The following is a 26,701-nucleotide window of genomic DNA, read 5'->3' as shown; positions in this document are numbered from 1 at the left end:
TGTGACTCTGTGACTGTCTACTAAAATAGAAGTTTTAAATAGGACCCAGAATCTCCTAACATACTATACAAAACATCCATTATATAATGGAAAATCACTCATCATACCAAGAATAGAGAAAATCACAACTCAGATGAGAGGAGACAGTCAAGAGATACCAGCACTGAGATGACACAGATGTTAAAACTATTCCACAAGAATTTTAAAGCAGCTGTAACAAAATGCCTTAGTGAGCCATTAAAACTATTCTTGAAACAAATTTTTTAAAAGCTCACCAAAATAGTATAACATATAAAAAAAGAACCAAATGGAAACTATTGAACTAAAAAAATACCAATTAAAGAAAAAAGACTCGGTAGATGAGCTGAATAGTGTAATAGATGTGACAGAGGAAAGAATCAGTTAACTCGATGATAGAACAATAGAAATGACACATATGAAAAACAGAAAATCAGCTGGGAAAACAAACAAACACACATGAACAGAGCCTCAGAGACCTGTGGGCCAGTAACAAAACACCTACAATTCACATCATTTAATTCCTAGAAAAAGTGTGAGGCTTAAAAAATATTCAAAGAAATAACAGCTAAAAATTTCCCGAATTTTGTGGAAGATCTAAACCTACAGATTAAAGAAACTGTCAAAATCGCAAACATGATAAACTCAAAGAAATCCATATCAAGACACATCATAACTAAAAAATTGAAAACATAAAAAGGCAGAGAAAATTAAACATCTAAAGAAAAAGGAAAAATCTAGAAAGCAGCCAGAGACAAATGGCACATTACTTATAAAGGAATACTTTTTTTTTTTTTGAGGTGGTATCTCACTCTGTCGCCCAGGCTGGAGTGTACTGGCATGATCTCTGCTTGCTTCAACCTCCATCTCCTGGGTTCAAGTGATTCTTGTGCCTCAGCCTCCCAAGTAGTTGTGATTACAGGTGAACGCCACCACGCCCAGCTAATTTTTATATTTTTAGTAGATACAGGGTTTCACTATGATGTCCAGGCTGGTCTCGAATTCCTGACCTCAAGAGATCCACCTGCCTCACCCTCCCAAGATGCTGGGATTACAGGCATGAGCCACTGTGCCTGGCCAGGAATACCAATTTGAATGACAGAAGATTTCTCATCAGAAACTATGGAGACCAGATGTAAGTGGTACAGCTTATTTTGTGTTCTGAAAAAGAAGAATTGTCAACCAGGAATTAAATTGCCAATAAAAATACACTGTGGGAATGGACAAGAAATAAGGACACTCTGAGAGGAAGAGAAATGAAGAGAATCTTTTGCTGGCAGAACTAATTTTAAAGAATGACTAGAGGAGCTTCCCCTAACAGAAAGGAAATGATATAGTAAACTAGAATTTCAAAAAAGAAAGAGAATAATAGAACAAGTAAAAATAGGGATATATACTACAGCATCCTTCTCCTCATGAGTTTTAAAAATCACATTTGATTTTTAACACAAAAATTATACCACCTGATGTGGTGTTCAGTGAATGTAATAGAAAATGACAATTATATTTAAAAAGTGGAGAAGGCTAAAGAACATAAATGAAAGTAAGATTTCTACACTTGACTCAAAATGGTAAAATGTTGATATGCTCCGTATATATATTGCAATAGCCAGGCTGTGATAAGTTCCATATATATATTGCAATAAGCAGAGAAACCATTAAGAAAACTATTCAATAAAAAACACTATAAATAAATCAAAATGGAATTCCAAAAATTGTTCAGATAATCCACAGGAAGGCAAGAAAAGAGAAATACATGAATGGGAAACAAAGAAAAAACAGAAAACACACAATAAGATGGCCAATTTAAGCACTGACATATCAATAATTACTTTCAGTATAAATGGTCTAAATCAGAGGACAGATATTGCCAAACTGTATTAAAAAACGTAATCCAACAATGTGCTATAAATAAGAAATCAAACAATAGAACTTCAAAATACATGAAGCAAAAACTGATTTAACTGAAAAAAGAAATAGACAATACACAATTATAGTTGAGACTTTAACACATAGTTTCAGCAATTGATAGAAACTCTGCAAAGTTACAGAAGAACTAAACACTAACACGACTGACTGATAGTATCTAATGAACACACAGAATACTCCAGGTAGCAACAGCAGAATGTACAACCTTTTCAAGGACACATGGAACATTCACCAAAATAGACCATATCCTAGGTCATAAAACAAATTTCAACCAAATGAAAAAAAGCCAAGGTCATACAGAATACCTTATTTGCCAATAATGCAATAAAAATAAAAATCTACAATGGATAGGCAACAGGAAAATCTCCAAACATTTGGAACAGTTAAAAAAGGACTTCTATATAATGCATGGGTCATTAAGAGAGCATCAAAAAAATTTTAAAAATACAAATGAAAGGAAATGAAAATACAATATATTAAAATTTATGGGATAAAAAAAGCAGCTCTGAAAAGAAAATTTATAGCACGAACTGCTTACACCAAAAATAAAAAAGGCCTCCAATCAACACACTAAGTTTTTTCCTTAAGAAATTAGAAAAGAACAAAATAATTCCTAATCACCAGAAAAGGAAATAATAAAGATAAGAATATAAATAAATAAAATTTAAAATAGGAAGATAGAGAAAAATCAATGAAACAAAAGCTAGCTCTTTGAACAAAGTCAATAAAATTGGCAAATCTCTAGCAAGACTGACAAAAATAAAAATGAAAGAAGACACGGATAGCCAGTATCAGAAATGAAACAGGTGCTATCACTGCAGATCCTGCAGCCATTAAAAAGAAAATAAGAAAATACTATCACTAACTTTATGCTCACAATTTAAAGGAAATAGGCTAGTTCCTGAAAAGCCACAAACTACCAAAACTCAGCCAAGGTGAAATAGATAATCTGAATATCTATAATCGTTAAATAAATCTAAATTTTAATTTAAAAGCTCCCAGAAAAGAAATATTCAGGCCCAGATAGTTTTACCAACATATCGTAATAAACATTTAAAGAAGAGTTAGCATCAGTTTTACACAACCTCTTACAGAAAAGGAAGAAACACTTTCTAACTCATTTTATGAGGTCAGAATGATCCTAATATGAAAATCAAAGATAGTCCAGTAAAAAGAAAGAAAGAAACAAACAAAACTATTTCATGAACTTTGACACAAAAATCTTCAGTAAAAGGCAAGCAGAGAACAAAATTGTGAATGAACTTCCATTCACAATTGCTACAAAGAGAATAAAATACCTAGGAATACAGTTAATAGAGGACGTGAAGGACCTCTTCAAGGAGAACTACAACTGCTGCTCAAGGAAATCAGAGAGGACGTGAACAAATGGAAAAACATTTCATACTCATAAATAGGAAGAATCAATATCATGAAAATGACCATACTGCCCAAAGTAATTTATAGATTCAACACATTTCCCATTAAACTACCACTGACATTCTTCACAGAATTAGAAGAAACTGTCTCAAAATTATACAGAACCAAAAAAGAGCTTGTATATCCAAGAAAATCCTAAGCAAAAAGAATAGAGCTGGAGGCATCACACTACCAGACTTCAAACTATTCTACAAGTCTACAGTAACCAAAACAGCATAGTACTGGTACCAAAACAGACACATAGACTAATGGAACAGAATAGACAACTCAGAAATAAGACTGCACATCTACAACCATCTGATCTTCAACAAACCTGACAAAAACAAGCAATGGGGAAAGGATCTCCTATTTAATAAATGGTGCTGGGAAAACTGGCTAGCCATATGCAGAAAACTGAAACTGGATCCCTTTCTTACATCTTATACAAAAATTAACTCAAGATGGATTAAAGACTTAAATGTAAAACCCAAAACTATAAAAACCCTGGAAGAAAATCTAGGCAATACCATTCAGGACATAGGCATGGGCAAAGATTTCATGAGGAAATTGCCAAAAGCAACTGCAACAAAAGCAAAAATTGACAAATGGGATCTAATTAAACTAAAGAGCTTTTGCACAGCAAAAGACACTATCATCAAAGTGAACAGGCAACCTACAGAGTGAGAGAAAATTTTTGCAATCTATCCATCTGACAAAGGTCTAATATTCAGAATCTACAAGGAACTTGAACAAATTTACAAGAAAAGAAACAACCTCATTAAAAAGTGAATAAGGGACATGAACAGACACTTCTCAAAAGAAGACATTCATGTAGCCAACATATGTAAGAAAAGAAAGTTCAACATCACTGATCATTAGAGAAATGAAAATCAAAACCACAACGAGATATCATCTCACATCAGTCAGAATGGGGATTATTAAAAAGTCAAGAAATAGCAGATGCTGGTGAGATTCCAGAGAAATAGGAACACTTTTACACTGTTGGTGGGAATGTAAATTAGTTCAACCATTGTGGAAGACAGTGTGGTGTTTCCTCAAAGATCTACAACCAGAAATACCATTTGACCCAGCAATCCCATTACAAACCATTCTATTATAAAGATATATGGCACATGTATGTTCATTGCAGCACTCTTCACAATAACAAAGACATGGAATCAACCCAAACATCCATCAATGATAGACTGGATAAAGAAAATGTGGTACACTTACTCCAGGGAATACTGTGCAGCCATGAAAAGGAATGAGATCATGTCCTTTGCAGGGACATGGATGGAGCTGGAAGCCATTATCCTCAGAAAACTAATGTGGGAACAGAAAACCAAACACTGCATGTTCTCACTTATAAGTGGGAGCTGAACAATGAGAACACGTGGACACAAGGAGGGGAACAACACACACTGGGGCCAGTCAGGGGGTGGGGGTATGGGGAGAGCATTAGGAATAATAGCTCATGCATTCTGAGCTTAATATCTAGGTGATGGGTTGATGGGTGCAGCAAACTACCATGGCATACATTTACCTGTGTAACAAACCTGCACATTCTGCACATGTACCCTGGAACTTAAAATAGAAATAAAAATTTCAAAAAAAACTTCCATAAAAAAGTTAGTAAATAATATCAAGCAATATATTTAAAAAATTATATGCCACAACAAAGTGGGATTTATTCCAGATATGCAAGGATGGTTCAATATTTTAAAATTATTCAATATATTCCACCAGATCAGCAAGCTAAAGAAGAAAAACCATAAAATTGGTGCAGAAAAAGCACTTGCCAAAATCCAATTCATAGTAAAACTCTCATCATTATAATTCAAAACTACGACTCATAACAAATAATAAACTCACAATAAAAATTCTCAGCAAACTAGAAATAGAGGAGAACTTCCTCAACTTAAAAAATTGCATCTACAAACTATCTAAAGCTAACATCATACTTAATGGTGAAAGACAAGACACTTTTCCCTTAAGATTCGAAACAAGGCAAGGATATATGTTCTTGCCTTCTTATTCAACATAGCACTGGAAAGTTCTAGCCAGAGCAGTAAGGCAAGAAAAAGAAATAAAAGGCATACAGTTTGGAAAGAAAGAAATTAAAATATTCTTATTTGTAGAGTACATGACCATCTACATAAACCATTCCACAAAATCTACAAAAAAAGTTTTATTTTTATTTATTATTATTATTATTTTATTTTATTTTTCCATAAGTTATTGGGGTATAGGTTGTATTTGGTTACATGAGGAAGTTCTTTAGTGGTGATATGTGAGATTTTGGTGCACCCATCACCCAAGCAGTATACATTGCACTGTATTTGTAGTCTTTTATCTTTCACCACCCTCCCACTCTTCCCTCCAAGTCCCCAAAGTCCACTATATCGTTCTTATGCCTTCATGGCTTAGCTCCCTCATATCAGTGATAACATATGATGTTTGGTTTTCCATTCCTGAGTTACTTCACTTAGAATAATAGTCTCCAATCTCATCCAGGTCACTGAAAATGCTGTTAATTCATTCCTCTTTATGGCTGAGTAGTATTCCATCATATATACACCACAGTTTCTTTATCCACTTGTTGGGGTTCCATGATCTTGCAATTGTGAATTGTGCTGCTGCTATAAACATGCATGTGCAAGTATCTTTTTCAAATAGTGACTTCTTTTCCTCCTGGTAGATACCCAGTAGCAGGATTGCTGAATCAAGTGGTATTTCTACTTTTACTTCTTTAAGGAATCTCCACACTGTTTTCCGTAGCAGCTGTCCTAGTTTACATTCCCACCAGCAGTGTAGAAGTGTTCCCTGATCACCACATCCATGCCAACATCTATGGTTTTTTGATTTTTTTTTTATGGCCATTCTTGGAGGAGTAAGGTAGTATCACACTGTGGTTTTGATTTGCATTTCCCTGATCATTAGTGATGTTGAGCATTTTTTCACATGTCACTTGGCCATTTGTACATCTTCTTTTGAGAATTGTTTTTTCATATCCTTAGCCCACTTTTTGATGGAATTTTTTTTCTTACTGATTTGTTTGAGTTTGTTGTAGATTCTGGACATTAATCCTTTGTCAGATGTATAGATTTGTGAAGATTTTCTCCCACTCTATGGGTTGTCTGTTTACTCTGCTGACTGTTCCTTTTGCCGTGCAAAAGCTCTTTAGTTTAATTAGGTCCCAGCTATTTATCTTTGTTTTTATTGCATTTACTTTTGGGTTCTTGGTCATGAAATCTTTGCTTAAGCCAATGTCTAGAAGGGTTTTCCCAATGTTATCTTCTATAATGTTTACAGTTTCAGGTCTTTGGTTTAAGTCCTTAATCCATCTTGAGTTGATTTTTGTATAAGGTGAGAGAGGAGGATCAAGTTTCATTCTCCTATATGTGGCTAGCCAATTATTCCAGCACCATTTGTTGAAAAGGGTGTCCTTTCCCCACTTTATATTTTTGTTTGCTTTAAGTATTTGGGTTTATTTCTGGGTTCTCTGTTCTTTTCCATTGGTCTATGTGCCTATTTTTTATACTGGTACCACACTGTTTTGGTGACTGTGGCCTTATAGTATAGTTTGAAATCAGATAGTGTGATGCCTCCAGATTTGTTCTTTTTGCTTAGTCTTGTTTTGGCTATGCCTGCTCTTTTTTGGTTCCATATGAATTTTAGAATTGTTTTTTCTAACTCTGTGAAGAATGATGGTGGTATTTTGATGGGGATTGCATTGAATTTGTAGATTGCTTTTGGCAGTATGATTATTTTCACATTATTGTTTCTACCCATCCATGAGCATGGGATGTGTTTCCATTTGTTTGTATCATCTATGATTCTTTCAGCAGTGTTTTATAATTTTCTTTGAAGAGGTCTTTTGACTCCTTTGTTACGTATCTTCCTAAGTATTGTATTTTTTTTTTTGCAGCTATTGCAAAAGTGATTGAGTTCTTGATTTGATTCTCTGATTGGTCACTGTTGGTGTAAGGAAGAGCTATTGATTTGTGTACATTAATCTTGTATCCAGAAACTTTGCTGAATTCTTTTATTAGTTCTAGGAGCTTTCTGGAGGAGCCCTTAGGGTTTTCAAAGTAAGCAGTCATATCATCAGCAAAAAGGGACAGTTTGATTTCCTCTTTACCGATTTGGATGCCCTTTTTTTTAAATCTTGTCTGATTGCTCTGGCTAGGACTTTCAGCACTATGTTGAAGAGGAGTGGTGAGAGTGAGCATCCTTATCTTCTTCCCGTTCTCAGAGGGAATGCTTTCCATTTTTCCCCATTCAGTATTATGTTGTCTGTGGGTTTGTCATAGATGGCCTTTATTACATTAAGCTATATCCCTTGTATGCTGATTTTACTGAGGGTTTTAATCATAAAGGGATGCTGGATTTTATCGAATGCTTTTTCTGCATCTATTGAAATGATCATGTGATTTTTGTTTTTAATTCTGTTTATGTGGTGTATCACATTTATTGACCTGGGAATGTTAAACCATCCCTGCACCCCTGCTATGAAACCCACTTGATCCATGGTGGATTATCTTTATGATATCCACCATAACTAGTATTTTGTTAAGGATTTTCACATCTATGTTCATCAAGGATATTGGTCTGTAGTTTTCTTTTTTGGTTGTGTCCTTTCCTGGTTTTGGTGTTAGGGTAATGAAGGCTTCATAGAATGAATTAGGGAGGGTTCCTTCTTTCTCTGTCTTGTGGAATAGTGTCAAAAGGATTGGTACCTTAGTATTCTTCTTTTAATGTCTGATAGAATTCTGCTGTGAATCTGTCTGGTCCTGGACTGTTTGTTTGTTTGTTTTTGGGGGGTAATTTTTAAATTACCAAACAATCTCGCTGCTTGCTATTGGTCTGTTCAGGGTATCTAATTCTTCCTGATTTAAGCTAGGAACGTTGTATTTTTCCAGGAATTTATCCATCTCTTCTAGGTTTTCTAGTTTATGTGAGTAAATGTGTTCATAGTAGCCTTGAATGATCTTTTGCATTTCAATGGTGTCAGTTGTAATATATCCTGTTTTGTTTCTTAATGAGGTTATTTGGTTTTTCTCTCTTCTTTCCTTCGTTTATCTTGTTAATGGTCTATCAATTTTGTTTATATTTTAAAGAACCAGCTTTTTGTTTCATTTATCTTTTGTATTTTTTTGTTTCAATTTTATTTAGTTCTGCTCTGATCTTGGTTACTTCCTTTCTTCTGCTGGGTTTGCATTTGGTTTGTTCTTGTTTCTCTAGTTCCTTGAGGTGTGACCTTAGATTGTCTGTGCTCTTTCAGACTTTTTGATGTAGATCTTTAGGAGTATGAACTTTCCTCTTAGCAACACCTTAGCTGTATCCCAGAGGTTTTGATAGGTTGTGTCATTATTGTCATTCAGTTCAAAGAATTTTTAAATTTCCATCTTGATTTCATTTTTGACCCAATCCTCATTCAGTAGCAGGTTATTTGATTTCCATGTATTTGCATGGTTTTGAAGGTTCCTTTTGGAATTGATTTCCAGTTTTAGTCCACTGTGATCTGAGAGAATGCTTGATATAATTTCAATTTTCTTAAATTTATTGAGGATCATTTTATGGCCTATCATATGGTCTCTCTTGGAGAAAGTTCCATGCACTGTTGAATAGAATGTGTATTCTTTGGTTGTTGGATGAAATGTTCTCTATATATCTGCTAAGTCCATTTGCTCAAAAGTATAGTTTAAATCCATTGTTTCTTTCTTGACTTTCTGTCTTGATGACCCTCCTGTGCTGTCAGTGGAGTATTGAAGTACCTCACTATTATTGTGTTGCTGTCCATCTCATTTCTTAGGTCTATTAGTAATTGTTTTATAAATTTGAGAGCTCCAGTGTTAGGTGCATAAATGTTTGGGATTGTGATATCTTCCTGTTGGACAAGGACTTTTACCATTACATAATGTCCCTTTTTGTCTCTTTTAACCTCTGTTACTTTAAAGATTGTTTTGTCTGATATAAGAATAGCTACCCCTGCTCACTTTTGGTGTCCATTTGCATGAAATGCCTTTCTCCACCCCTTTATTTTAAGTTTATGTGAGTCCTTATGTGTTAGGTGAGTCTCCTGAAGTTAGCAGGTAGTTGGTTGTTGACTTCTTATCCATTCTGCAGTTCTGTATCTTTTAAGTAGAGCATTTAGGCCATTTATATTTAATGCTAGTATTGAAATGTGAGGTACCATTGCATTCATCATGCTTTTTGTTGCCTGTACTTTGTTTCATTTTGGTTTTTTGATTTTGCTTTTTAACTTATATTTTTGTTTTATAGGTCCTGTGTGATATATGCCTTAAAGAGATTCTGTTTTGATGTATTTCTGGGATTTGTTTCAAGATTTAAACAGATTTAAACAGTTCAAGTTTTTAGCAGTTCTTGTTGTGGTGGCTTGGCCATGGCGAATTATCTCAGCATTTGCTTGGCAGAAAATGACCGTGTCTTTCCTTCATATATGATGCTTAGTTTTGCTGGATACAAAATTCTTGGCTGATAATTGTTTTGTTCGAGGAGGCAGAAGATAGGGCCCCAATCCCTTCTAGCTTGTAGGGTTTCTGCTGAGAAATCTGCTGTTAATCTGATAGGTTTTCCTTTATAGGTTACCTGGTGCTTCTGTCTCACAGCTCTTAAGACTCTTTCCTTCATCTTAACTTTAGATAACCTGATGACAATGTGTCTAGGGGAAGATCTTTTTGCAACGAATTTCCCAGGTCTTCTTTGTGCTTCTTGTGTTTCCATGTCTAAGTCTCTGGGAAGGCCAGGAAAGTTTTCCTTGATTATTCCCCCAAGTATGTTTTCCAAGCTTTTACAATTGTCTTTTTCCTCAGGAACATCAATTATTCTTAGGTGTGGTTGTTTACCATAATTCCAGACTTCTTGGAGGCTTTGTTCATATTTTTTTACTCTTTTTTCTTTGTCTTTGTTGGATTGGGTTAATTCAAAGACCTTGTCTTTGAGCTCTGCATTTCTTTCTTCTACTTATCCAATTCTATCACTGAGACTTTCCAGAGCATTTCACATCTCTAAAAGTGTGTCCAAAGTTTCCTGAATTTTTATTGTTTTTTTATTTAAACTATCTATTTTCTTGAGTATTTCTCCCTTCACTTCTCATATAATTTTTTGGATTTCCTTGCATTGGGCTTCACCTTTCCCTGGTCCCTCCCTGATTAGCTTAATAACTAACCTCCTGAATTTTTTTTCAGGTAAATCAGGGATTTATTCTTGGCTTGGATCCATTGCTGGTGAACTAGTGTGATTTTTTTTTTCTATTTTTGGCAGGGCGGGGGTTGGGGGTGTGGTGTTGATGAGCCTTGTTTCGTCATATTACCAGGGTTGGTTTTCTAGTTCCTTCTCATTTGGGTAGGTTCTGTCAGAGGGAAGTCTGGGGCTGAAGATTGCTGTTCAGATTTTTTTGTCCCACGGGGTGTTCCCTTGATGTAGTATTCTCCCTGTTTTCCTGTGGATGTGGCTTCCTGTGAGTCAAACTGCAGTGATTTTTGTCTCTCTTCTGGGTCTAGCCACCCAGCAACTTTACCCAGCTCCAGGCTGGTACTGGTGATACTGGGGGTTGTCTGCACAAAGTCCTCTGATGTGAACCAACTAAGGGCCTCTTAGCTGTGGATACCAGCACCTGTTCCAGCGGACGCAGCAGAGGGTGCAGTGGACTCTGTGAGGGTCCTTAGCTTTGGTGGTTTAATGCTCTATTTTTGTGCTGGTTGGCCTGCCAGGAGGTAGCAATTTCCAGAAAGCATCAGCTGTAGTAGTGTGGAGGGGGACTGGCAGTGGGTGTGGCCCTAGAACTCCCAATATCACATGTCCTTTGTCTTCTGCCACCAGGGCAGGTAGGGAAGGACCATCAGGTCCAGGGGTGGGGCTAGGCATGTATGATCTCAGAGTCTCCTTCGGCAGGTCTTGCTGCAGCTGCCGTGGGGGATAGGGGTGAGATTCCCAGGTCACTGGAGTTGCGTACCTAGGAGGATTATGGCTGCCTCTGCTGAGTCATGCAGGTTGTCAGGGAAGTGGGGGAAAGCCGGCAGTCACAGGCCTCACCCAGCTCCCACACAAACCAAAGGGCCAGTCTTACTCCCACTGTGCCCCCAGCAACAGCCCCAAGTGTGTTTCCAGGGGGAGGGGGAGACAGCCTTGAAAACTTGCCTGAGGCTTTCTCTGCCTCCCAGCTGCCAAAGACAAGGGCTTTAGTTCTTCTCCTGCCTGTGAAGTCTGCAAGCTGGATTCGCACCCTCCCCTGAGTTCTGGTCAGGAGGCTTCTCACCCTGTTCAAATTGTTACAAAGTTCAGCTAGAGAATCCTTTCTCCCTGTGGAGTTTTACCCCCGCCCCTCTGGCCACCTTCCTGATGGATTCCTGTGGTGCCAGCCAGGAGTGGGCTGCTTGGGGATCCAGCAAGCTCCCAGGGCCTTTCTGCTGCTTCCCCCACCCCTGTATTTCACTTGGCTCAGCTCTCTAACTTGATTAGCTCCAGGTAAAGTCAGAAACTTCTCCTGCAAACAGACCTTCATCTTCTCCAGTGAGGGTGTGTGTTCAGGAGACGAGGGTCTCCCTTTTCCACTTACATGGCTGGGGCGCTCGCAGTATTTGGGGTGTCTACTGGGTCCTTCAGGAGCAGTCCGCTTCCTTCAGAGGGTCTGTGGATCCTCTCAGGATTGCTGGTTTGTTCTTGCAGTTGATATGGAGCTAAAATTCACAATGCAAGCCTCTGCATGCTGCTCTGTCTGGAGCGGAAATCTAGTCCCGCCTCTCATCCACCATCGTTCCCCCCACCTCCAGAAAACTTTTTGAATGAATAAATAAATTCACAAAGTTGGAAGACACAAGATCAACACACAAAAATCAACCACATTTCTATATACTAACAATAAATGGAAACCAAATTAAAAGCATAATAGAACTGACAATCACACCAAACGTAGAAAGTAAAAAGTTTCCTCTTCAAAGTTTTCCTTCTTGTTGAAGAATAAATTGTGTGTTGGAAATGATGGTTTCTTTTGAGGACTAACTTTCTTCAAGCCTCCTTGCTTTGTGTTAATAACTCTCTGTTAAGCCCTAGCCTATGTAACTGTTGAATGTGCTCACAGGCCCGTTTCAGCTCACAGCCTATGACCCTTCCTTATTTGGAAATCTTATTGCTTCCTTAAAACTTTTGTAACCAACTTCTTTGCTCTTGCCTGTACTTACCTATTTAGGAAAGTTGTAGGCTATTAGCAAATCGGATATCAGTTTAAGATTGTGAGGTCCTGCTCCAGCCAACGGATACAAGACAAGCAGCAAGGACAACCCAAATGTGTAAGGGATAAATATGTCTGCTTTTCCTTTGTTCAAGTGTTCTCCTGCCATTGTTCCATCTGCAATTGAGCACCCTTTCTGCAGAAAGTAAAGATGGCCTTGCTGAGAGATCTTTTGTCTCTGTGCTGACTTTCCTTTGCGGCACCAATTATCTATTTCTAACAATTTTGATATTTCTGACAATTTTGGTGGCAATCGTGTGGGGATACATTCTCCTCCGGGGGCGTCTCTAGTCCTCTTTCATGAGGAGGCGCCACACCACCTCTTGCGGTGGCCTCAGGGGTAAGGGACCAAGACCCACCTGGTGCGAGGAATAACCCGAGCTCTCAGCAATGCAGAAAGAAACTGGCCAGCAACCTAGCTTAAAGGATCCTCACATACTACAGCGACGACTTTGTGCACAGACCAAGGAAGGCAAAGCCACAGGAGCCGGTAAAGTACTTCCCTGGTCATGAAATTCTGGAGGGCTAAATGTGCGTGTGCGTGAATGATCACAGATAACCCTGCTTGCGGTGTTGTTTGTGTGGATGGTGACAAGTCCTACTGCTGGATGGAGTGAGTGGGTCCTCTCTGCGGTTCCGTAGCTACCTCATATGGCTTAGGGCGGATCCTGCCATGGGATTTATACCTGCACGCCAACACTAAAAGGGGCCTAATTCTCCCTTGGGGGAGGGGCCAGAGAGGACAACACAAGTGGGAAGTGTGCAAGGGACCTTCAGAGAGGGGAAGGGAAAAACCAGGTCAACCTCCCAGGGCAGGCAAGGCAAGACACCCACTGGTTTGAGGGGTTGAGCCTTCCAGGACAGGCAAGGCAAGACATCCCTGGTTTGAGGGGTTGAACCTTCTGCAAATTTCAGGTGGTTGAACCTCACACAAACCTCCGGTAGTAAGAAAAATATTCAGAACTCCCCTGAAAGAGGTAAGAAAGGGGTAAGAAAGAGGCTAAGCTCCACTCCTGCTGGTTGCTCCCCTACGGGAAGGGGAAGGAGAAGGGAGAGCAGCAACATAAGTGGCTGGCAGAGGCAGGGAAAGACCAGCAGAGAGGAGAGAGAAACTGGGAGAGGAAAATAAGGGAGAGAAAGAGAGAGAGGCGGAGAGACAAAGAGGGAGTCAAAGAGAAAGAGAAAGAAAGAGAAAGAGAGAGATGGAGAATCAGAGAGTGAGAGAAAGAGACAGAGAGATAAAGAGGGAGTAAAAGAGAGAGAGACAGAGTCAAAGAAAGAGACAGAAAGAGAGAGACGGAAGTAGTAAAGAGAAAACTGTACCCTAGTCATTTAAAAGCCAGGGTAAATTTAAAACTTGTAATTGATAATTGAAGGTCTTCTCCATGACCCTATAACACTCCAATACCACTTTGTTGTCAGTGTAAACAGGGGCATAGCCCGAAAGCACTGAGGCCACTGACAACCCGTAGCCTTTCTAATAAAAAATCCTTAACCCAGCAACCCGCAGATGGCCCAAATGCATTCAATCTGTAGCAGCAACTGCTTTGCTAACAGAACAAAGTAGAAAAATAACTTTTAGAGGAAACCTCATTGTGAGCACACCTCATCAAGTCAGAACTAACCTAAGTCAAACAAACAAACAACAAAACCCAAAAGCTAAAAGGTAGCTCACTGACTCAAGAATCTTAAGGTATGAGGCTATTCTGTTAGAAAAAGTGATTTAACGTTAGCCACTGAAAATTCCCTTAACTCAGTAGGTTTCCTAACACGGGATCTAAATCTTAGTTACCATACAAAGGTCCCACCAGACCTAGGAGGAACTCCCTTCAGGACAGGATGATTGATGATTCCTCCTGGGTGACAGGATGATAGATGGTTCCTCCCAGGTGACTGAGAGAAAAAGACACAATGGGTATTCAGTAAGTGATAAGGAAACTCTTGTAGAAGCAGAGTTAGGAAAATTGCCTAATAATTGGTCTGCTCAAAGGTGGGAGCTGTTTGCACTCAGCCAAGCCTTAAAATACTTACAGATTCAGGAAGGAGTCATCTATAGCAATTCTAAGTTAAATTTGGACTAAATGAGGTCTTATTAATAGCAAAGGATAATTGAAATCCCAAACTTACAAGGTTTTCAACAAAAGTAAAATTTGCTAAATATTAACAGTGTCATATGTATTATCCTAACTTCTAATCTTGTGGCCTTTAACAGTCCAGTCCACAGACATGAAGGAAGTTCGCTTTGGAAAAGAATGGCTATCATCTTTGAGAAAAAAAAGGGGGGAGGGGAGAATTTATGTAAAATGGAATGTTATATGGTAAATTCTTGTCCTAAAATAAATTAACTGGTTGTTTAAAGAAAGCGATGTTAGCAACAACTCAGAAAGTTGAGGCATGTTGAAGAATTGTCTGTGAAAGTTGTGAAAAACCAAATTATAAAAGGGAATTTATGCAAGAAATGTTGTATAATTTAAAAGTAATTAGGCCTCCTGAATGTAAAACTATTGAAGAAACAGTTTATACGCAAGGTATGTAAGGAAAGCAAAATAAACTTTTGGTAAAAGGATTATAAGGAGGCATAAGAATGTGGATTTCTACCTACATTAAAGGGTTAAAAAAAATTTTGTTTTGAAGGTTTAAGCAAGTTTTGAAACTTTAATTGTAAAGGAAATTCTGTGTGTAAACATATTGGCTAAAGTTAAAGGGGTGTCATGCAGTTTTTCTGTGAACTGGATATTAAAATAAAAGCACAACAGGTTTTTCTTAAAGCACTAACCTGCTCTTTAACAAAAAATTATAAAAGGTTAAAAACAGTCTATAAAAATCTTACCTTATGGTCAGACATTAAAATTGGATACATATGTCAACAAGGTTTTATTAAAATTAAATTTAACATTAATGACACACTAATATAAAGGTAAAATTTAGCTTTTCTAGTATAAAATCATATACGAAGCACTGTCAAATATAAAATGGTGTTTGGCTTTCTTTGGTCTAAAAACTAATAAAAATCGGTGCTAAAGAAAATTTATCAGCAAGAAGGCACCAAGGACTATAAAGTCCACTGTTGATGTACCCACATTTAAAACAAAAGATCAATTTCTTAGAAATTATATACTTGGTTTATCCTCCACCTTCTCTTCCCTTAAAACAAAAGGTCTTTTAGCACAGATGCCGCCCTTGGAGTTTCCAGTACATCAGCATCAGCCTGGGGATCACATTCTCATCAAAGGATGGAAAGAAGGGAAACTCGGGCCAGCCTTGGAAGGACCGTACCTTGTGCTGCTAACCATCGAGACTGCTGTTTGTACAGCGGAAAGGGATGGACACATGACACCTGAGTCAAGCAAGTGCCATTATCCTCAGAATCATGGGCCATTGTTCCTGGATCAAGCCCTACCCAATTAAAGCTAAGGAAAGCTTAGTCTATCTGTCTTTTCCTTTCCTTTCCTTTCCTAACCCAGTGCTTAAATCCATTACTATTCCTACCACCAGCAACTCTAACCCCACTGTAGGGCGCTTCTGTGGTTTAGGAGCAGAGGTCACTGGAAAGGATCCTATAGGCTTCTTTAAGGTGCACTTTGTTCTCCCTCCTCTACCTCCTACAGCTGCCCCTTTCCCAAACCTACAAAATCAAACTATGACTCGCCTCATGCCAAATGACAAAAGCGAGGCCTTAGTAGTAGAAATAGGAGACCTACGGCAAACCATAGCCATTGAAACAGGGTATAAAGATGTAAATGCCTGGTTAAAATAGATTAAATATTCTGTTTGCACTTTAAACAAAAGTGACTGTTACTCTTGTGCGCAAGGTAGGCCAGAGGCCCACGTTGTTGCCTTTCCACTAGCATGGTCCTCAAATCAAGGGGACATGGAGTGCATGGTAGCTCTTTTTCAAGATTCCACCCCCTGGAATAAAGAATTGTGCCAAGCTCTTTTTCTGCTGTTTCCCGAAGTTCAACGCCCTGCGGATCGGCCCGCGAGGGCCATCCAGCCTCCATCTTCCAAAACCAATTTTACCTCATATATCCAATGACAAGGGGAAAAATCTGGCATTCCTTGGAGACTTAACAGGATGCAGTGAAGTCAGGCACTTCCAAGAGCTGACCCATCAGTCCGCCCTTATTCATACACCTGCCCTGAGTGGATGTATGGTGGTATTATGGAGGACAATTACTGGACACTCTGCCAAATAATTGGAGCAATACTTTTGCTCTAGTTCAATTGCCTATCCCTTTTACTCTGGTATTTCGTCAACCAGAAACAAACAAACAAACAAACATAGCTTCAATTCTTACCTCTTCAACAACTATAATAAGTATACTCCTTCTTCTTAGGTATTATGTTGTACCATACATCCAGGAGTTAATCAAAACAACTAAGCCAAGACATGTTAAGCAAGTTTGAAGAGGAAAACTAAAAAGTAAAAGAGGAGGGATTGTAGAAAGTAAAAATTTCCTCTTCAAAGTTTTCCTTCTTGTTGAAGAATAAATTGTGAGTGTTGGAAATGATGGTTTCTTTTGAGGAATAACTTTCTTCAAGCCTCTTGCTTTGCGTTAATAACTCTTTGTTAAGCCCTATCCTATGTAACTGCTGAACATGCTCACAGGCACGTTCCAGCTCACACCCTATGCCCCTTCCTTATTTGGAAATGTTATTGCTTCCTTAAACCTTTTGTAAGCAATTTCTTTGTTCTTCCCTGTACTTAACTATTAGGAAAGTTGTAGGCTATTAGCAAATTGGGTATCAGTTTAAGATTGTGAGGTCCTGCTCCAGCCAATAGATGCAGGACACAGCAGTAAGGATGACCCAAATGTGTAAGGGATAAATATGTCTGCTTTTCTTTTGTTCAGGTGTGGTCTTGCCATTGTTCCATCTGTAATTGAGCACCCTTTCTGCAGAAAGTAAAGATGGCCTTGCTGAGAGATCTTTTGTCTCTGTGCTAACTTTTCTTCGTGGCACCAATTATCTATTTCTAACAATTTTGGTATTTCTAACACCAAAGAAAATGGAATATTTAGATATAAATCTAATAAAACATGTACAGGATCTGTATGCTGAAATTTTTTTAAAAATTTAGTTAAAAGAACCAAAGACCTAAGTAAATGGAGAGATGTGCATGGATTGTAAGTCTGCATACAATAAAGATATCAATTCTCTCTACATTTATCTATAGGTGTAACACAATGCCTATCAAAATTTCAGCAAGATCTTTTTGTAACCGTAGACAAGCTGACACTTAAATTTATATGGAAAGGCAAAAACCCTAGAATAGCTAAAGCAGTTTTGAAAAGAAGACTACAATTTGAGGAATAACTCTATCTGATAATAACGCTTACAATATAACTATAGTAATCAAAGCACTGTGGTATTGATAGAGGGATAGTCACATAGATCACTGGAATAGAATAAAGAATGCAGAATGAGATGCACACAAATTTACCCAAGTTATTTTTGACAAAGGTGTAAAAGCAATTCAACAGGGAAAGGATAGCCTTTCAACAAATGGTGCTGGAATGACTATATATCCATGGTCAACAAAATGAAACATGAAAACCTTAGCCTACACATTATACCTTATACGAAAATCAATTCAAAATGGATCACGGGCAGGCATGGTGGTATGAGCCTGTAGTCCCAGCTACCTGGGAGGCTGAAGTGGGAAGATCACATGAGCCCATGAGTTTGAGGCTGCCATGCACTATGATCACACCTGTGAATAGCCGCTGCACACTCCAACTTGGGCAACATAGTGAGATCTTGTCTCTAACGTATAAAAATAAAAATAAAATAGAGCATGTACTTAACTGTAAAATGTAAAACTACAAAAATTTTAGAATAAGATAGAGAAGAAAATCTTCACCACCAAGGGCTAAAGAACTCTTAGACTTGACACCGAAAGCATAATACATAGATGGAAAAATTGTTAGGTTGGTATCAGAATTAAAAACTTTTGCATTGTAAAAGATGCTGATATGAACATAACGATACAAGTTACAGACTCGGAGAAAATATTTGCAAACCACATATCTAGCAAAGGACTTATATATAGAATATATAAAGAACTCTTAAAACCAAACCATAAAAAATAAAAGATCCAATTAAAACATGGGCAAAAGACACAAAGAGACATTTCACTGAAGAGGCTATACATATGGTATTTAAGCACATGAGAAGATAGTCAACATTACTGGCCATTAGGAAAATGTAAATTAAATCTACAATGAAATATCAGTATACATCTATGAGAATGGCTACATTTAAAAATAGTGATAATGTCAAATGTTGACGAGGTTGCAGAAAACTGAATCAGTTGTACATTGCTGCTGGGAATGTAAAATGGTATAGTCACACTGGAAAATATATCGACTACTTCTTGTAAAACCAAACACACTTAGAATCCAGCAATTACACTTTTGGACATTTACCTTGGAGAAATGAGAACTTAAAGTCACACAAAAGCACTTACAGAAATGGTCATGGCAACTTTATTTGTAATAGCCCCCAAACTGAAAACAACCCAAATGTCCTTCAGTGGGTGAATGTTAAACAATCTTTGATATATTCATATCATGGAATGCTACTTAATAAGAAGAGCCAACTGTGGATGGATACAACTTGGATGGGTTTCAAAGGAATTACACTATGTGAAAAAAAAATCAATCTTAAAGAAGTCACATACTGTGTAATTTCTTTATGTAACATTCCCAAAATGGCAAAATTATAGAGATGGGAAGCAGATTAGTGGTTGCCAGGGGTTGATGACTGCTGGTGGGGGAGTGAGGGGTATGTGGGGTTATTTAAGCATAGAATTGGTACAACTATATACGTATACAGAGACGAGTGCATGTAAAACTAATGAATAAGCTCTATGGATTGCACCAATATCAGTTTCCTGGTTGTAATTTTGTATTAATGCAGTGTAAGATGTTACCACTGGCGGAGAATGAGACAAGAGTCAGAAAAGCTCCTCTGTACATTTTTTGCAATTTTCTCTGACTCTATAACTACTTCACCATAAAAAGTTAAGACTAAACTCTACAATAAAGCCAGATGTTTAAAAGATGTTGAGAAATATTGGCATGATGAAGAGCAAAGTCAGAACAATGACATGAAATAATAGCAGTCGTGTTGCAAGACTGAGCCTGAACGGACTTGAGGGTTTGGGTTTTGTTGAAGGTTGCTCTAGAGTATGTTAAGGGCGGGAAGAAAGGATGGTTAGGCTCACTACTGAGAGACAATAGTTAGTGTTAATTAAAACAAACAACAATAAAAACCTTAACTTTTCTACCTGTATTTTGTTTCAAACTTCTCTCTCAAGAAGAATGTTCTTCAGACTGAAGTTGGTGGGAAGCCTGAAGTAGTTGAGAGATTGGAGTAAGAGGCCCCAACAGGGCCAGGTGGGTGGCTCACGCCTGTAATTCCAGCACTTTGGGAGGCCAAGGGGGGCGGATCACTTGAGGTCAGGAGTTGGACACCAGCTTGGCCAACATAGTGAAAACCCGTCTCTACTAAAAATATAAAAGTTAGCCGGGCATGGTGGTGGGCACCTCTAATCCCACCTACTAGGGAGACTGAGTCAGGAGAATCACTTGAACCCGGGAGATGGAGGTTGCACTGAGCCGAGATCGCTCCCCTGCACTCCAGCATGGGTGAGAGAGCGAGACTCCATCTCAAAAAAGAAAAAAAAAAAAAAAAAAAAGAAACGAGAGTTTCCGACAGATCACATTGCACAGCCTAACAAGTGCTTGTCTTGTTAGGCTGTGGTAACAGTAGTCTTCCTTGAGAAACCAGACGTCCAGGAGTGTGACAGGAAGCCTAAAGCCAGACACAGTTTGCTAATTTTCAAAAAGGTAGAAACAGACACATCCCAGAAAGATATTGCCAACAGGTAAATCCTCTCCTTCAAGCCCAAATGTTCCATTGTTGAGGTGGATGATGGGGCAAAAGAGCAGTTTCTATGGCTCTGAGGAGAGACCTGGGATTCTGTGGGACCCTGAGGGCCACAGAAGCCAACCCTACGTCAAGTCCCCTCAGGAAACTAAAGCAGTCTTTGTGGTGGTTATTCGTCCATGGATACATATATCAAATCATCACGTGTACATCATAAATATATACAGTTTGTATTGTTAATCACACTTCTAAAAAGCTAGAATAAAAAATAACGAAAAGAAAGAGTACCTTAATTCTAGTGCAGATAATGGAATGAAGGAGGCTTGTTCTAATGAGGGAGGCTGGAGGTGACGGCAGGAAAGAGGGATGCAAGTTGCACTGTGCTTCTAGAGGGTACACTGTGAAATTTACACTCCTCATCCTTTTTTTTAGATTAATTTTAGAAAAAATGAAGGTTATATTCCAAAAGTTTCCCAAACTCACTTCTAAAATTTTCTTCAGCATGTAGTGAAAACTTTCCTAGTCCAGTATCCTTGGGTAATAAAAAAAAAAAACTAGTTTAATACTTTATAATCAGGGAAAAACAGCATTTTATATTTCAATACCAACAATAGAGAAAAATAAATGAGGAAAATGACATTAGAAATATTTTTCAGTGCTGTTTTTCATGAACCATATGTGGGAATTTTAAGATAATGTATTTTCAAAAGAAAATAAAACTATATATGGCCTAAATAAATAAATCTTCAGCAGACAAAAAATAAGTAAGGTGCAGAGCCGGCCCTGAGGGGTCAGTGTGTTAACAGAGCCTCACAGTGATTACCTGCATAATGGCACTCTTCTAGAAAGTTTCATATGTTCCACAATCTTTGTATTAGAAGGCAGGATGTTGTGAATGCATATAAGAAAATGTTTCTTTCATCCAAATTGGAGTAGTTTTGGTTTTTTGGTAAGATACTTTAAAATTTTTATTTATTTATTTATTGGTGGAGATAGGGTCTCACTATGTTGCCCAGGTTGGTCTCAAATTCCTGGGCTCAAGCAATCCTCCTGCACTGGCTTAGTTACATTTTTAATTGGTGACACACACAACCCAGGTCAGAAATCTAGGGTTCACTATTAACTCCTGCGTCTTCCTCCCCAGCCCTGTCCTGCCATTGCAGTCCAATTGATCTGATTTCCAGTGTTTCTCCAGAGCATTCCTTTATTTTCCTGCCTTCCATCCAGTGCCCCTCATCATCTCTTGCTGCCAAGTTCCTCTCTGTCCTCAGCTTCTCTCTCCAGCCATCCCTATGTAGGACAAAGAGCAACCTCACATGCACATTAGTGCCTTTCAGCCCCACATCGGCCCCTTCCTGCTTCCCCACTGACCTCAGGATGAAGTCAAATTTTTTGGTTCCAGCCTCAGTCCCCACTGGTCTTTCCGTCCCAATTTTGGCCAAACAGTATGGAATTATTTATATTTCTCTGAATATTTCTTGTGAATACAATACAAACATGTGGCGCCCACCCCGCCCCAGGCACTAACTTCTTTCTCTAACAGACTCCCTTTATCCTTTAAACTTTGGAAGAGGTGTCAGCTCTGCCCTCCAGGGCTCTACACCTGGTTAGATCTGTCCATCACATCCTGTGGAAGTCTCAGTCACAACATGGAAATTGTCAGTTCATGGGCGGCTCACCCTGTCCCCTGTCCCCTCGTGCCAGAAGCCAGAGGCCAGAGGCTATGTTTATTCAAGCCTGTTTCCTCAGTGCTGAGTGCAGTGCCCTGCTGGAAATAGGTGCTGAGTATGCTTGATCAGCTGACTTTGCTTGAACATCTTCAGTCTCTTAAACAGTCATGTATCCAGAATGTTGCATTCTGAGAAGTTCTAAATAGCCAATGATTATTATAGCCATTAGCACTCACACCTTTCTCTGTTATTACACTGTAAATTCCTAGAGGCAGAGCCCCAGACGCTTCATCTTTGTATGCTAAAAATTCCAGGCAGGGACCTGGATAGACAGGTATGGGATGAGAAGGACACTCTGGCCAGGAGATAAAGCCACCAATTTTCCTGCATAGACAACTTCCAGCAAAGCCTGGGAGTGGAAATGACTGATCAACTTGGAAGATGATCCCAAGAGAACGTTCTAGACTAGGAAATCAGAGCTCATTTGTGGAATGCAAGCCCACCCATGACTTCAAATGCTACAAATTCTAGAAGATTTTAAAAATGCATCACCTGTTGAATGCTGAGTGAGAAAATAAAGACAACAGAGTTGACTGAATATTACAGACCTGAGTTTAACCTAAGACAAACTATGAAGCTATGAACATATTTCAGTCAACATGAAATACAGAATATGTTTCCTGACCAGCACATCAGTTATAACAGAAATCCCCTTAAAGAATTTTAAAGAAGCTGTGTTTTGAAAACTGTCATGCTTGGCTTCAGTTTTGTGGTCCCCTTTCCGTGCCCCTGTTTTGTGTTTTCATTGTATCACCCAACCTGTGTGTCAGAATAAGACATTCATTAAAAAAAGGGGACATTTAATAAGCATTGGCATTTTTTCAAGGGAAAATATTTAAATATGATTAAAACAATAGTGAAGCTAAGAAAAACCTGACTACATGCTAAAAATACAGCATCTGTTATTAGCATTCCAGAAATTCCGAATTGAAGCACTCCAGACAGCATTAGTGATGGTTACGTGCAAAATGCAGCAATAAGCCAAACCTAGACTTTCTATTGACTTGTCTATTTTCGTGTCTCGCTAGCAGAAAGACTACATTTCTGGTCAGTTCCATTATTGGGGAATCGTACTTTACCATTGATTTCGAAAGGCTCCATTGCAATTTGGTGAAAAGCTGCTTGTTGGGTCTCACTCAAGAGCTCGTCCTCCTTGAGAATTTTCTTATTTCTCATTGCCAAGCTTTATAGATGGCCAAAGTCCTGGAGCCAGCAGAAATGCTCCCCTCAAGAGGAACCACTTGGAGAAAGATCCTTCCCATCGAACCACTGCAGCTGGTTGTAAACCTCGCAGCACTTCCCTTTGGCTCTGATTTCAGAATTTGCAGGATGTTTCCTGACATGATCAGGATTGGACATTTCTCAAACACGGGCTATTCACATGTGGATCTCCCACACAGTGCTGCTGCTTGTTAAGGGGGATCGAGGAGGCTTTGGGACACAAGTTACGGGCCTCTGAAAGCACCCCTCACTCCCAGGTCCCTGAGACCCAAAAGCTGGATGGCTCCAGAGAGGGCCAACCAAGCCCTGCCATGGGCCCAGACTCAGCTCACTGTCCCAGGACCTCTCCAGCCCACAGTGAAATCTCCCTTCTCTGACCTGCCTCAACCTTTAGAGTTCATCCTTGCCCCTCAAAGTGTGGTCCATGGACCAGCAGTATCAGTATCACCTGAGAACTTGTTAGAAATGCAAGTTCGCTTGTTCTAACAATGAGTCTCTGGTCCCACCCCATCAGATCAAATCCAAATCTAGTTTAACTAGATCCCCAGGTGATTTATATACACATTACAGTTTGAGAAGCCTTGCTCTGAACCACACATTTTAGCACTTAGTATTTCTTCTTGTAGTTTTCCCATGTTCTTTGTGTGTGTACACATGTGTGCACATGTGTACATGTGTTACAGGTGTCCTTGTCCAGGCCCCAGTGAGATCTGAACTCCTTAAGGAAAGTAGCTTCTCCCTTCTCTCCCTCCTGTCGGGCATCTCCAGGGATGCTGTATAGCATGGTGGTTAAGACACAGACACTAAGAGCTAGAATGCCTGGCTTCAAATTCCACCTCTTCCACATAGAGGCTCTCTGGCAGTAGGCAAGTCACTTGAGCTTTGAGCATCTCACTCTTCTGTTTGTATAAATAAGGAAGATATGAATTTTGTGAGCCTTGAATGAATTAAATCATATAAGGTGGCTAGGATGGAAGTATTAGGGAATAAACACTATGGTCATGTTGTTGTTATTATGATTAGGGACATTGTGAGCCTGCTGGGCGCCGAGGAGATGAAGAAATGGCCTTTTCTCATGAAAGATATTCACAGTCTACCATGCAAGATGGTTGCGGCTACAGCTACATTCCAGAAAATTGCGGTGAAGTGCGGCAAAGGTTGATGTCCCTGAGAAGACAGAAGTGCCTGGAGGCAGGGGAGACAGGGCAGAAATATGACAAATAGCTTTATCATCTGAATCAAGAGATACCAGATACCAGAGCTGGGCTTAAAAGGATAATGGGGGATTGATCCAGATCAAGATGAGGCAAAGGCCCTCCAGGGAGGAAGGAGGGCAGGCGCAGCCTCTCAGAGGTGGGACAGCCTGCAACAGGGGAGCCGTAGACTTTTGGCCTATTTGAAATGTAAGAGGTGAGGAAGACAGGTGGCAGGAAGTGAAGCTGTGCCAGGTGAAGTCACTTTCTTTGGCCCGTGGTATGTCAGAAAGTGAAAGGGAATGAAACTCAGGAAAGTGAGCTCCTAGCAGTGCCCTGAAAAGCAGAGGTCCCCTGTGGCGCCCACAATTTCAACATTCAGGAAGTCACTGGTTCCGCCAGAGGACAAGCAGCAGAAGCCAGGACAGAAAAATTTAAAGAGGAAAATTGGAAATGAGGAAGTGATGGCTCCAGCTAGAGTCTGGGGGGGGTAGACAGGACCAGATAATTGAGGACACGGGGGATTTGCCAACTGGAGGGCAATCCCCTAGGGAAAGGAACCTGCTCACTTAGCCTGGCGGAGCTCCCTGCTCTCCCTCTGCCTCTGCCTGGTCAGCTCATCTTTGATTCTCATGGGTGTGGGGAGGGGACTTATTAGAAAATGTCATGGGCTAATTATTGAGGATCCCTGTTCTTAGAGGAAGCACTTAGTGGATGTCAAGTGTAGTCACTTCACCTCTGGCTAGAGACCAGAGAGACTTGGGTCCCAAATTCAACTCTTTCATTAACTTGCTGCGTGACCTTGGTTGACTTACTTCTCTGAACTTCCACACAGAGTAATGGCTTGTGCAAGCATTAACTCTTATCCAGGATTTACTGTTATGCCAGACACTGTGCTAAACATTTGCATACATTGCTCAACACTCATAACTTGCAACTTGCCTTAAATTGTGTGGTTAAAAAGAGCTACACCAGAATTTGAATCCAGACTCTCTGCCTCAATCTATAGACTGATTTAATTCTGGTTTAATCCAGGGGTTCCAATCCAGAGGTTTGCAGTAGAGGAATGCCAGTTTCCCGTCCCAAACCTGAGGCTCTGGTTTTAATAAAAATTTCAGAAGGAGCTCTAATGTGCACCAGGCTTAGGACCACCGAGTGGTATAATCGAGGCACTCATGTGCAGTGTGGCCTTCTGACTCCATCCTAGGAGGATCCATTAGGTTGAATCATATGGAATGACAGATATTTATCTGTTTTTCGTATGCAATAAATGGATACTTTATATGATTCAAGCTAATCCATTCACCTTGCAGGGCCTGAGACTCAGGGATTAGGATGAAGCAAATAATTCACTAGCCTTGAGTACAAAAGATTCAATAATCAAGATAAATAATATTTTAGTGCAATATATTTAAAAAATCAAAGTTAATGCAAACATTCTGTGATGAACAAAATATCATCATTTTAAAGGAAGACAGAATCCCACTTTGCACGTACAATGACCCTCCTCATTTGCTTACCCTAGTCCTGGCCCTCTCATTAGCTCTGTGTTTCAGCATCCCCATTACAAAATGGGATACCCAGAGTTGCCGTATTTGCCCATAGAGTGGATGTGTGGATCAAATAAAATAATAAATGAGTAAGTACATTTGCAAACAAAAGTTCTATATGCAGAATAGCATTTTATATCAAAAGAGCGTGTCATACGAAACTCCTGCATTGTCAATGAATCCCTTAAAAATCCTTTAAATCTTCTATAAATACAAAACACACAATTTAGGAAATATGGTACAGTCTCTTCTGAAGTCTTACTCAGACACTTTTATCTCCAGGAACACAGGTCCAGCAGTTTCTTCCCAGGTGAAGTGGCATTTGGAGACCAAGTTGTCCAAGAAATGCAGGGTCTGGATTTATTTGTCTAGCAGCATGCATATAATTGTATTGGAGTATTTAAATGTGCATTCGGAGAGGGCTCAATGCCCAATGTAGTTACATCAAGTTCTGATATTCTCTGAAGTGATGGTCAAGTGGCTCCCAATGCTTTATCA

General features: G+C 39.2%; 1 protein-coding gene across 1 annotated transcript in view; it reads right to left on the bottom strand.

The window, feature by feature from the left end:
• MARCO (macrophage receptor with collagenous structure) overlaps nt 1-23,522 on the bottom strand; it is a 52,234-nt gene extending 28,712 nt beyond the window's left edge. The window contains exon 1 of the mRNA XM_004031668.5: nt 23,319-23,522. Within this exon, the coding sequence (XP_004031716.3) occupies nt 23,319-23,415 (97 nt within the window). The 5' untranslated portion in view covers nt 23,416-23,522. The remainder of the gene's footprint in view (nt 1-23,318) is intronic.
• Nucleotides 23,523-26,701: the final 3,179 nt, after the last annotated feature.

This window comes from Gorilla gorilla, chromosome 11 (assembly GCF_029281585.2).
Source record: "Gorilla gorilla gorilla isolate KB3781 chromosome 11, NHGRI_mGorGor1-v2.1_pri, whole genome shotgun sequence".
Lineage (NCBI taxonomy): Eukaryota > Metazoa > Chordata > Mammalia > Primates > Hominidae > Gorilla > Gorilla gorilla.
Note: the sequence above shows the minus strand (reverse complement) of the source record. Positions and strands in the feature narration are given on the sequence as shown.